The sequence below is a fragment of the Onthophagus taurus genome, chromosome 7, assembly GCF_036711975.1.
Source record: "Onthophagus taurus isolate NC chromosome 7, IU_Otau_3.0, whole genome shotgun sequence".
NCBI lineage: Eukaryota > Metazoa > Arthropoda > Insecta > Coleoptera > Scarabaeidae > Onthophagus > Onthophagus taurus.
This window is the reverse complement of record NC_091972.1, coordinates 30,837,856-30,850,544: the sequence shown is the minus strand read 5'-3', so window position 1 is coordinate 30,850,544 and position 12,689 is coordinate 30,837,856. Positions and strand designations below refer to the sequence as shown.

The following is a 12,689-nucleotide window of genomic DNA, read 5'->3' as shown; positions in this document are numbered from 1 at the left end:
TACATTTACTGCTGGTTGGTTTTGTTATATTTGTAAGTTTTTCGTCGATCGCTCACTCAACTTCAAACTTGTCTTCAAATAACTTTTTTCAGTCCGCCATGGCTTCATACGTCTAAGAAATAATTTTACTCAACGGTTGAGATAAAATATTTATTCATAACTGAAGATCTTTCAAAGAACATTCGGTTGCCAAATACCGTAGAGTAGTTACCAACATTTCTTCGACAGAACGTATTAAATGTGCAGAAAATGATTTAAGTGCTGCTTGCATAAAGGCAAAAGAGCAAGCACCAAAATGTACAAATTGTGCTGGAGCTCACCCACCAACTCATAGTGACTGCGATTTGCCAATTTGTTGCAAAAAAGAAAATAGCAACAAAAAAGCAAAACAAATGGTTGCGCCTAAATCGCTTATTTCAAGAAAAACAGCTCAACGGAGGTCATTTGATCACCTCTGCTGGTGCAGTACAAGGAGGTAAATAGGGGCAAACAACCCAATGACAAGAAATCAAAGCAAACGAGGAGAAAACAATTCAAAAAATGATGTTACAATCGATCATTTTAATGAAAGATTAAAAAACAAACACCGACATATTGGTCCAACGATAGGACCAAGATCATAGATATGCTAGACTTCTTCACCTCAAGGAAAATTGTAACCAATTTTACGGAAACTAAACAAGTTGTTGACTTGGATTTAGACCACTCAGCTGTTGTCTTAACTTTAAGTGAAACAATAATTAAAAAAGAAGATATTTAAAAATTAAAAAGAAGAAAGCTATGGAATGAGAAAGTTTTAGAATTAAGCTACAAAATAATACCAGAGAAATAAAATATATTATGAAAGGAAACAATTACCCATCAGAAATATATGACCATATCAAAGATCGGCAAGAAGACATTGGCAAATGGGTTCGGACCCAAAAGACAAAGATATAGTAAATAATAAAACACAGAGTAAAACTTGAAATTCACAAATTGAAGGAGGATCCTATGAAATAGTTTTTAATCAATCTAACAAATGAAGAGAAGAGCGTTTATTCGTTGTGGAAAACTACTAAACGAATTAAAAGGCTAATTACGTCAATTCTTCTCATTAGAAAGAAATTAGGCGAATCGGCAATAGAAAACAAACAGAAAGTAGTAACAAATTTTCGTCTGCCAAATATTCGTTGCAAAATATTTGGCAAACGTTCTTACACCGAATCTAATTCAAGGCAATAAACTTAAAGGTGTATATAATTTAAATTCAATAAATATTACTCCAGTTGTCCCAAAAGAAGTAGCTGACGAGATAAAACATAATGTAAATATCAAAAAAAGTAACGAACTACTATTATTAACTAACTTGATATAAATATATGCCGGCAAGCTAAAGGGTTGCAGAAATCATTATGCTGTCTAAGCCAGGTAAATCGCTGTATGACGTCAAATCATATAGACCTATATTACTCCTGCCAAAAACATCCAAACTGTCTGAAAAGCTGGTGTTAAAACGAATTAAACCAATCATTTAATAAACTACTTTAACCACCAGTTTGGTTTCAGACAAAAACATTCAATAATCGACGAAGTACATCGTATGTCACTGTTCCTAAATATGTCACAAGCGTTTGATAAACTCTCACACAAAGGTCTGATTTATAAGTTGAACAAAATCTAGCCCAAACAATATGTGGAATTGATGAATTAACAGACTCTTTAGAATTAAACAAGAGGACGAATATTCAGACTTAAAGGTAGGGCAAGTAGGGGAAAGCGATCTTTGGCTGCTATAAAAACAACAAGATGATTTTTTATATTTTGCCATGTCTGTTGTTTCAGGCACTTTCTACCAGAATAATAATTCTGTTTCGTCAGGATTCAAATTTTTGATCCACCTTCCAGTTATGAGTTTTGCTAATTTATCCGGAAAGCTTTTGACAGTATTTTCATCTGCTGATGTAACGTTTCCTTTTATTTTTACTTTGTGACATTATATAGTTTTAGATAACCTGTCAGCCATATCTGATGAGAAAAAAGGGGTCATAAAATTCAGGAAATAAATAAATCAACTTTAAGACAAATGTGGATATAAATCGACTTCTGATCATGGTATTCTTGTAATTGCGTTTTGATACTGTAATATATAAGTTTCTGTAAGGCACTGTCAAAATTAGAATTGAAATAATATATTGTAATATATTGTAAATATATTGCACAGATATTATATCGTGCGTATTTCTTCTTATTCGTGTGTTACTTTAAAATCAAGTAAAAACGATAGTGTGATAAAAGAGTTTGGAGTAGTTTTATTATAACTGCTCCAAATTATGTTTTCACAATGAAATATTTCGCTAAAATAGTCTGTTTTACCTCTTCGTAATCAATCGCTGAAACTGTCAAGAAATAATGTATTTTTGCTTCTGATAATGGTGTATTGCCAAAACTAGTAAGACAATATATTTAAATAAATTGACTAGATAAGGTTCAAAAAACTCTTTAAAAGTGTCCGTTCTTTATGTTATAAATTCTCTGGTAAAATTGATAAGATAAAATGTTTTCTTAAGAGTAAAATTTCCAAACAAACACTTTTAAAGTAATTTAAATAATAAAATTGCTTTATTTATGCTAATATCTTATCGTTTATGATTCATATACTTGTAAACAAAATAAAAAACCCTTATCTAATTTTTATTTCTCTTTATTAATAAAACAAAAGGTTTACATCTAAATTTTATTATAAATTTTGGTATAAATATTTGTATGAATACAATAATGGATTAGTTTTAATTATTAATGTTTAAGTAAAATTATTTAATAGCTAAGAAAATATAAAGTAAAAAAAATGAGATATCTTAATTGATTAAGCTTTTTTCTAGCTACTAGTGAGGCATTGAAAATTTAAGAGGTGTTATTGTGGTAGTTGTAGTTGCTGCAGTCGTATCCACGAGATGTCCATAGTCCTCTTTCATTTCAAACCCTGCTATCAACACGTTCACAATCACCAAGAGGATATTCAGAGCCAAAATCGAATTGTTTGCTAAGTTCGCATTATCTTGTTCCTCCGCTTTGTTTATGTTAATTGAACTTCCGACGAAAACGCACACAATGGCTTGAATTATCTAATAATAAACAAATGAAAAGAAAGAAAAAATAAAATAAAGAAATAAAATAATAAAAAGAATAAAAATCATAAAAAAATAAATAGAATTAAAAAAATAAAAAGAAAAATGTAAATATTGAAATAATCCTCTTATACTTTCTTATTTTAATAAAAACATTTTAGTATAAAAAATACTAATTAAAATGTTTAATTTTTATTGTTTGTTAAATTGGTAGCATTAACAGCTACAGCAGGATCCAAACCAAAGTTCATTTTAATAACATCACAAAACAGGGCACTTGTAACGAATCCCAAAGCAACATGATTCATGTATCCAGCGATGAGATTATGTTTATGGTCGTTCCAAACGTTTATTGTGCCAATCATTATTGACAAAACGGCCGCTGTTACCTGCACAAAAATAAACAGCTCACTATTTTTGAATTTTTTAATTGATATGTTAATAAGTTTTTTCTGAATAAATCCGAATAATGTTTAGACATTATTTTTTTAAATGGACTTGGATTTGTTGGTCCTGTTGATTAATCAATTTAAGGGGATTATTAGAATATTCAATACCAAATCCAGAAATAATAATATTCACTAAAGAGATAATAAAAATAAAAATTAGTATGACGTCATTTAAAATTATCGCTGCCTTGTGATCAGATGTTGCGTTGAGGTTTAAACCGCCAATTGTAACGAATAAAATCGCCACCATTAACTATTAAAATAAAAAAAGTATATTTAATTATATATTTTTTATACTAAAATGTTTTCTTTTTAAAGATCTGGTTCGACTACATCGGGGGCGTTAAAAACAGCATATCGGGCTATTGTCGGATCAAAACAAGAAATAACTAAATTTAAAACGGTGATAACAAAAGCGCAAGCCGTAGTAAAATGGTTTAAAATTACGGCTGAAGTATGAAACTCTTCCAAGTGAAGTCGACAGTCTCTCATTAGTAGTAATGAAAGACACAAAAATCCAACAGTTGCCTATTAAATTTTAACGATAATTAACGTTCTATTATAAATAAACTATAAGTATATAATATGGTGTTTCAAGAGTAATATAACAAAATATACAAAATAAATCATTTATAATAATATAAAATAGTAAAGCACAATTTTCCATTGTTCCAGTTTCCTTAATTTTTTTCCAGTGAAAATTAATATTAAGAGAACAAAACTATTTATAGCATTTAAAAATTAACAATTTGATAAGATATTACCAATTGATATGATTGAATTGACTATGAACAATTGATACAATATATATTCGACAAGTTCAGTGTTAGTGGCATTTCTGAATATTGTAAAAACAAATAAAACTTTTCTAAAACTATGTACGTTATAATAATAGAAATATGAATTGTCTTGATGAAGATTATAAATTTCCGGGTATACTGCAGGTATAATAGCTTTTGGCGCAAAAAAAAAACGAGGAAGACCAAGAATATTGCCCGAAGAAACTTCCCGACGTAGTGAACAACGATATATTGAAGAAGTTGTAGCAGCTCATTTCAGAAAAATTATGCTTGATTCAGGAATCAAGGGTGGGAAACCCGGATAAAGAAAAAAAGTAATCCTATGTTCGCCCAAAACATTAATGAAAATGAAAGAGGTGCATGATACATCAACGTCTGTTAATTAGTACCGTATAGCCTAGAAGAACCTTTAGGTCTTATTGAAGATTTGAGATTGACAACAGAAAATTACAAGAGTAGTATATGCCGTGCTTGTAAATGAATATGGGCTGATATTTATCCTTGATACCATATCATAATATTGGTAAAGAAACAGTATTACTCTGCGACTATTAATGTAAATACTTATACTTACTACACAGCGTCTGGTGTAGGTACAGGCTGATGTAATATTACAGAATAGTTCGGAGGACTCCGATATTATCACACGTAGATACATCCATTAATAGAATTTTATTAAAAGAATTTTCGAATTCCAACATAATAGTATGTATGTTTGTGCCAGTACAAATTTTTGAATATAAAGGTAATAAAATAAGGATATATTGGAAGGACTTGACGCCATCATCAGCAAGGTATTGTCGTAAGAATGGATTCAAAATAAAGAAAGAAAATATTCAAATGTCAAAAAAGAATACAACGAAATACAAACACAAATATTATATTTTCAGCCAACTATAGTCGATCAAGGTACTAAAAAATATAATTCAAACATATTCGCATATGTATTATGTTAGGTGGAAAGTTATTTAGTTATTTTAGTTGGTGGAACACATAAATTTGTGTGCATCAACTTATTCGATAAGTTTGAGAGATTTGGAATGGATCGTGTAAAAGGATTAATATTTAATGTAGTCTAGGTTAAATTTGTTACGCACTTTAAAAAATTCTTTTGAACACTTTCTATGCTGGTTATGCAACTACGATAATGCAAATTTCAAATAATACTTCAAAAATGTAGGACACTAGGAATCTATGCAAAGAATAACAGTGAATATGAACATCACGTTAATGATTTTGAAATTTCCTGTGGATATATACGCCAAAATCTAACAATCGCCCTGCCTTGCAAATCGCTCCATCACCGTGACCATGCAAGGTTATTAATAAAGGTCTCTTATTTTAGATGTTCTAGGTGGAATATAACGTTAAAGATAGCATCTAATGATATCCAATCTTCTCATAAAAGATATATTGTTATACAGGTGCTCTAAAATTGATGGATTAAGGAAGGTTTGGAGAATTAACGAGTTTCTATCCATTTAATATAATCTTCATGCGGTGTTTCTAATAAAGGCGAAGGAACAGTACAGTGAAGGAAATATTTGTGTCAACGTGACTTCCAGAAAAAGGTATTGTGGCTGAAAGCGAAAGAATTACTCGGAGAATTTGGATAAAATCAAAGAAACTTCACTTAATCGCTGTGGCACAATACGGAGTTTGTCGTTTGCAATTAACATTCCAAAATCGACCGTTTTTGCATTTTCAAATATGGACGACACTATAAAAGAATATCCTCAACGGTGAAACCACTACTAACGGGCTGTAACAAAAGAACGAGCCAAGAGTTCTGTTTATCGAAGGTTAAATCAAATCGATATTTTGAGGATATGTACGACTACGTACATATAGACGCAAAGTGGTTTATTTATTGCAAGTTAAAAGGTACTGTAAAAGCAAACGGTTTGTAACTAAAGTTATGTTTATGGCTGCAATGGCCAGACAGCTATGACAGAAAACTGATTTTCAACTTCAAAATAGGACTCTGATATTTTGTTTATAAAGAATCTGCAAAAAGGAACAGCAAGAACCGGGCAAGAGGAACAATGGTGACCAAAAACATCGAGTCTATTAACGCAGCAGAATGCAAAAAGATGATTATCGATAACGTTTCACCAGCCATTAGATCCAAATTCCCGAAAGCGCATAAAGCCAAGACAATTTATGTTCAACAAGATAATGCAAAATCGCATTCTTATGAAAACGATGCAGAATTGCTGGCCGAAGATTGCTGCCGATGAATGGTGTATTAAATTCAAATTACAGCTACCGAATAGTCCTGATTTGAATGTTTTAGACCTTAGCTTCTTCAATGCTGTTCAGTCCTTGCAGCACCAAACATTGCCAAAAAAACTCTGGATGAATTAATAGATTGTGTTAAAAGTGCTTTCGATGCATATATCTAAAGCAAAATTAGATAACGTATTCTTGTCACTATAAAAGTGCATGGAGTCAACCATGATGACCTCACGAGACTACAACTATTTCTATTATGTGCAACCAAACTGCCATTGAAACAGCTGAATTGTGTTTAAATGTGTAAAATTTGCATTAATGTATGTTTAAATTAAGTTACAAATTGAATTACTAATTTTACAAATAAAGGGCCTTTCATTAAGAACTTTGACAGTTGCTAGCAGCCATATTACTGAACCTACATCTGTCAGATTGGCTGTGATTTATTCAGTCTGTTTTGTAAAATCATTATGGACAAATATAGCGTTCAACAACACGTGCAAATAATAAAATTGTTTTATCAAAATAGCTGTTCTGTTCGGGCAACGTTCCGCGCGCTTCGCCCATTTTACGGTCGTCATAATCGTCCTACCGAGAGGACTATTCGCAGTGTGGTGAATAAATTTGAGGCTAGTGGTTCAGTAAATAAGGAACCAACACCTGTACGCCGACGAAACGCAAGATCTGCCGAAAACATCAGCGCTGTCCGTGAGAGTGTGCAGGAGAATCCAAGGCAGTCGATTTCGCGTCGCTCACAACAACTCGGCCTTTCGCAGACCACAACTTGGCGAATTTTGCGTCGTGACATGGGCCTGCACCCATACAAAATTCAACTGACCCAGGAGTTGAAGGTAAACGACCATAGACAACGACGTGTGTTCACTGAATGGGCGCTGGAGCAGTTGGAAACTGCCTCTAATTTTCACAAAAAAGTCATCTTCAGCGATGAGACCCATTTCTGCATGAATAGGTACGTCAATAAACAAAATTGCCGAATTTGGGACGATACCAATCCTCATGATATTCAGGAGCGTTCAATGCATCCCGAAAAAGTCACTGTTTGGTGTGGATTTTGAGCTGGCGGCGTCATCGGTCCATATTTCTTTCAGAACGACGTTGGCCAAGCCGTCACCGTCAACGGCGAACGCTATAGGGCGATGATTACGAACTCCTTTTGGCCTGCATTGGCTGATATGGACATCAATAACATGTGGTTTCAACAGGACGGCGCGCTACGTGCCACACAGCTCATGCCACATTGGACGTTCTGCACGAACAATTTCAGAGAAGGGTCATATCACGTGGAGGGGATGTGAACTGGCCACCGAGATCGTGCGATTTGACCCCCTTAGATTTTTTCTTGTGGGGTTTTCTTAAGTCGCAGGTCTATGCGAATAAGCCACAAACAACAGCGGCCCTCCAAGCCAACATAATCCAGGTCATCGGTCAAATTCAGCCTGATTTATGCGTCAGAGTCATGGAAAATTGGACATCTCGGATGCGCGCCACCCAGCGAAGCCGCGGCGGTCATTTGCCCGATGTTTTATTCCACATATAATGGCATCGATAGGCCTTTCAACAGAATAAAAAATTTCGATGATATCTCACACATACTTTGTTTTATTTAACTTTAAAAATAGAAAGCGCTTAGTGAAAGACCCTTTACAATAAAGCAGTTTTCAAAGTTTTGTATAGCATAATTTGGGACAGAGGAGTACTATTTTCCGTAAAAACCGCTTCTGCTGTTAAACCCACTATTTTAGTATATTTTCAATTACGGCTTTTAGAACCTTAATCGTCATCGGATGATGCCAAACATCCGACCTTGAAGACTCCCCACATATCGAATTCTTGTAAAACCCTGTTGAAATCTATCGTAAAAGCATCAACTTGACTTGTATCAACTTTAATTACTATATGATAACTTTACTTGGTAAAGGGACGTCTTCAACCTTAAGCTAATAAAAGCTAAGCTAAGCTAAGAACATCCCTATTGAAGCCAGGCATGTTATATAAGTTTTGCTTTCAAGCGCAATTTTTGTAGACATGTTTGTGCTCTCAACACAGAAACAGTAATCAACACAAATTCAAACTACAAATGAAGGATCTCCATTAGAGCTCTTCAATATATATGTAGATTATATACATTAAAAAACCTATAATTGGCAAAGTAAAGCTTAAATTGTTTTTTTCTGTTTGTTTTGAAGAATTAACTTGGAAAACTTTGAAAAAAATCTTTTTCAACTATTTTAAATATTTTTTATGTTAGGGATAATCGTTTAACACATTAAATGAGTGCACGGTAGTTTAAAGATTTAGAGGCACAATTAAAAAAATATACTTAAATATTGACAAAATATTTAAATAATATTAATATTTAATTAAAAATTGTACTTTTATTTAGCTCTGAAATAAAAACTTCTACACGAATTTCTTATTCTGCATATAACTTTTGAAACACCATGTATTATTTTATTAAATTACCTGCAGTATTATAGACGTTATGATCAATCCCAACATCAAGTGATAAAACTCATGTTGTTCTCCAACTTGAAGGATGTATTTCAATTGGGATGCGTTTGCCGTTAATAGGGCTACATCGAGAAGTCCTTGGGCTATGGTCTTCTTAGTAGCGTAACTGTTGGCATCTAGTTTTTTCTGTAAACAAAAAATATAATGAATTTTAAATATCCATAGGATTAATAAAATAATGGTTTAACAAAAATAAGATTCAAACAATGTTCTTACAAAGAAATTCCAAATTGAATTCATTGTAGAGTGAAAATGATGTCCGTTTGAAATCAAGGTCTGCTTTATAGTGAATTACTTCGAAGTGAACTATTATTAGTGCTTTGTTCGTTACTAATAGATTGTAAAGTGCTTTTGATTATCGGATTTGATATTGCGTTATTGTTTAATGTAGATAGTATTTTTAACACAACTACAAAAAATTATACAAATCGTTTGGGTGAGATTAAAATTATAATTGGATTTAATATTTAAAATGATAAAATTAATTTTAAATTGTTTATGAGACATTTCTTTAACTCATTTAACTTTAATTTAAATTAATAATTTATAATTATTTATAATAATTATATTATATTAATAAGGGATGTTAATAATGTTATGCACACAGAGAATTAATAATCCAGTCAAATCTTGGAAAACGTTAACCTTTGATTATATAGGGACGTTGCAAGGTTAGTTCTCTATAAATATCGATTTACAGCTAATCCACAAAGTAAAAAACCTAGAAAAATTCGAAGACTATTTCACGAGATGTGATTAACAAAAAAGTGGAAATAAATTCCATATCATCAGAGAGATAGGAATCGTACATAGCGACCCTACATGAGATATACATACTATGATAGTATTTGGTGACATGTCGATAGAGTACAACAAACTTGCATCTCTGCTTAGTAGAGCTTAAAAAGGCTTTTGACAGAGTAAAACTTCCTGATGTAGAACACGACACGAATTATAACAAATAATGAAGTTACGAGGGAAGTATCTGTACTGATAGGAATCCGCCAGGGAAACAGTCTATAAGAGCTGGACTCTCTTTAATATTGTAATGGACAACATCATATATCACATTAAAATGGTGGAAGGAGATTACAGAATGGACGATAAAGCAATAACAATTCTGTGGTACGCTAACGATGCCACACTAATGGTAGATATTGAAAATGATCTACAATTATCGTTATATAAATTTCAAATAACGTCTGAAAAAATTGGCATGTCGATATCAGTAAGCAAAACAGAATCACTGACAATAATGAAGGATCCCATTAGATGTAAATTGGTATTTGGAAATCCGTACGCAAGCAAATAAAACGGAATGTGAGGCTACTTAAAAGACATTATCTCATGAAATAAATACTTCAACAGAAGATAAAGTTCGAATCTACACATTAATTATGAGACCGGTTCTAACATACGCAGCGGAAACTCAGCCAGAGACTTCTAAAACGAAAAGTATGATTAAAAGTGTAGAAATGAAAGCATTGCGATCTATTAGAGGAGTAACGTTAAGTGACCAGACACGAGAAGAACTAGATATCCAGGATGTTATTAGATTCACAAGGTCAAGATACTGGAGAGGCCATATCGGTAGAGAATGAAGGATGGGTGAGGTGAATGATGGAAGAAAAACTTTCTAACAAAAAAAAACAAGACTTTTCTTAATAAAAGAAGAAGTAGTTTTTATAATTTATAATGATTCCTTCACTAATATTAACTAAAAGGAAAATCTGATGTTATTAAATTCACAAGATTAAGACGAAGGAAAAATATTATTCTTTTATGATCCCTCAGGAAAGCTACTTTTAAAAAAATCATCAAAGTATAATACGCAAACTGAATAACTTATAATATTGCTACAATATTATTATTATCAGGATAGAACAGCTGAAGATGTTTATTTAAATTATTTTTTTAATTTATAAAATAAATTAAATAACCATGTGTTTTTCTCAATAAAAAGGACAGTAATAAAGTTGGTTGTCAAATCTGTTCTGTATGAATTTTATTTCAAAATAAACATAACAAATCCCTTTAATCACGTTTCTTTATATAAAAAATATGCTACTACTTATAGTATAACCAGTTGTTTATAGATAAGAAGGTTATTGACTTCAATAAAAAATTATAGAAAAATATTTACTTTTAGATATTTCTCTTTATGTTAAAAAAAACTCACCAATATCTCAGAAGCTACATTTCCATCAGAACCAGTAATATCCTCACCAACATCACCACCTTCTAAATCTTTCCTAACCGATTCAGTTGTTTTATTCATCCTCGTTACAATTTAAAATTACTTTTCAAAATTTTACGAAGTTTTGTCGTAATAAATATTTCTTTAAAACTGTTGACGAAAACACTACAAATATCACTTTAACGATAAACTAACGATTGTAATCGCTCAACCGTATGACTTTACTGTATGGTACCACACCACTTTACTAATAAACGGTTTCCTCTTTTATTATATCTCAATTACAAAACAAAGGCCACGATTTCTAATTGAATACTATACGGAGAAATGATAACTTTATAATATTAAATTGCATTAAACTGTGAAATCGGTGCAACGCGTCGGATAAATTGCAAAACATTTTTTTTGTACTAATCTTTTATCTTGGATTGTTATCAACTTTTTAAGTTTATATTGATAGGTATTGGATATATAAGTGATCTGATCAAATCTATAATATCAGTATTTGAAATGTTTTTTAACGTGGTTAATAAGTCACCTATTTACTGATGAATTCGTTTTTGAATCAAAAATCACTTTTCCTTTCGTTTTTTTTTGGTACCCATTGTTTAAATAATGATACCTATATTTGTTTTATTACAAAATAATGTAGAAAGTTCTCTCTTCACGGTTGCTTTATTAAACATTAAACGCAACGGCGTGTCCCTTGTGTTGCAACCATTGATAATAATTAAAATAAAATCGAACAAAAGCGTCCTAAGATATCTATTATCAATATTGTAAAAAAATAAACTTTCATAAAATCTCATTGTTATTTTACTTACGTTTGTTGATATTACATTGTTGGGAACGATAACCGCCGACATAGTCGAATCGATATTTTTCCAAGGAAACACTTTTACTTCAATTTAATTTCACACAAATTTACAAATAATAAAAGGTAAAAATAATTAAAATAATTGATTTGCAAAGATCAATTTTAGCGCTCCAAACCGTACATTTTTTCGTGAGCAACCAAGCAGTTTTAAAGCCGATTCACCTGCTTCAACTCGTTTTGTTTGTATCTGTATCGATCAAATAAGTAGCTAAAGAATAACAAAGGATGACGTATCCACTGTTCTTTAAAATATTAAAGGGGGTGCTTAACCCGTTATTTGTCTATAAATTTCATATGAATTTAAATTTCAAATGAATTGAACTTTCCATAATTTAAATTTGAATTCAAGGTTTAATTTACAATAAAAAAATAAATGTTAAAATAAAAGATAAGTATTAAAAATATAGCATTGACACAAAATAAAGCTTATTATTCATTACTTTTAACGAGGTCATCTTCTTATTGTTAGCACAATATCCGCAGATTTACGAT

At 31.5% G+C, this 12,689-nt stretch overlaps 1 protein-coding gene across 6 annotated transcripts; it reads right to left on the bottom strand.

Moving 5' to 3' along the window:
- Positions 1 to 2,702: 2,702 nt before the first annotated feature.
- On the bottom strand, positions 2,703 to 12,325 carry LOC111422028 (Ninjurin C). 6 transcript variants are annotated; one of them, XM_023055251.2, is made up of 3 exons: positions 12,145 to 12,325; positions 9,076 to 9,249; positions 2,703 to 3,104 (listed from the first exon to the last, which is right to left on the bottom strand). In XM_023055251.2, exons 1-3 carry the CDS (start codon positions 12,184 to 12,186, stop codon positions 2,865 to 2,867), a joined length of 456 nt encoding a protein of 151 aa, XP_022911019.2. In that variant the 5' UTR covers positions 12,187 to 12,325; the 3' UTR covers positions 2,703 to 2,864. The 6 variants fall into 6 exon arrangements, with proteins under 6 accessions (XP_022911019.2, XP_022910999.2, XP_022911025.2 ...); XM_023055231.2 differs by lacking the exon at positions 12,145 to 12,325 and adding an exon at positions 11,303 to 11,683; XM_023055257.2 differs by lacking the exon at positions 12,145 to 12,325 and adding an exon at positions 9,340 to 9,445.
- Positions 12,326 to 12,689: the final 364 nt, after the last annotated feature.

Bases quoted from the DNA above. Each gene is read 5' to 3' on its own strand.
- LOC111422028 (XM_023055231.2), bottom strand. From the start codon at position 11,401: ATGAATAAAACAACTGAATCGGTTAGGAAAGATTTAGAAGGTGGTGAT. The intron at 9,250-11,302 runs GTGAGTTTTTTT...TTTTGTTTACAG, and splicing joins ATGTAGCTTCTGAGATATTG to AAAAAACTAGATGCCAACAG. The intron at 3,105-9,075 runs GTAATTTAATAA...GTTTATTATTAG, and splicing joins TAACGTCTATAATACTGCAG to ATAATTCAAGCCATTGTGTG.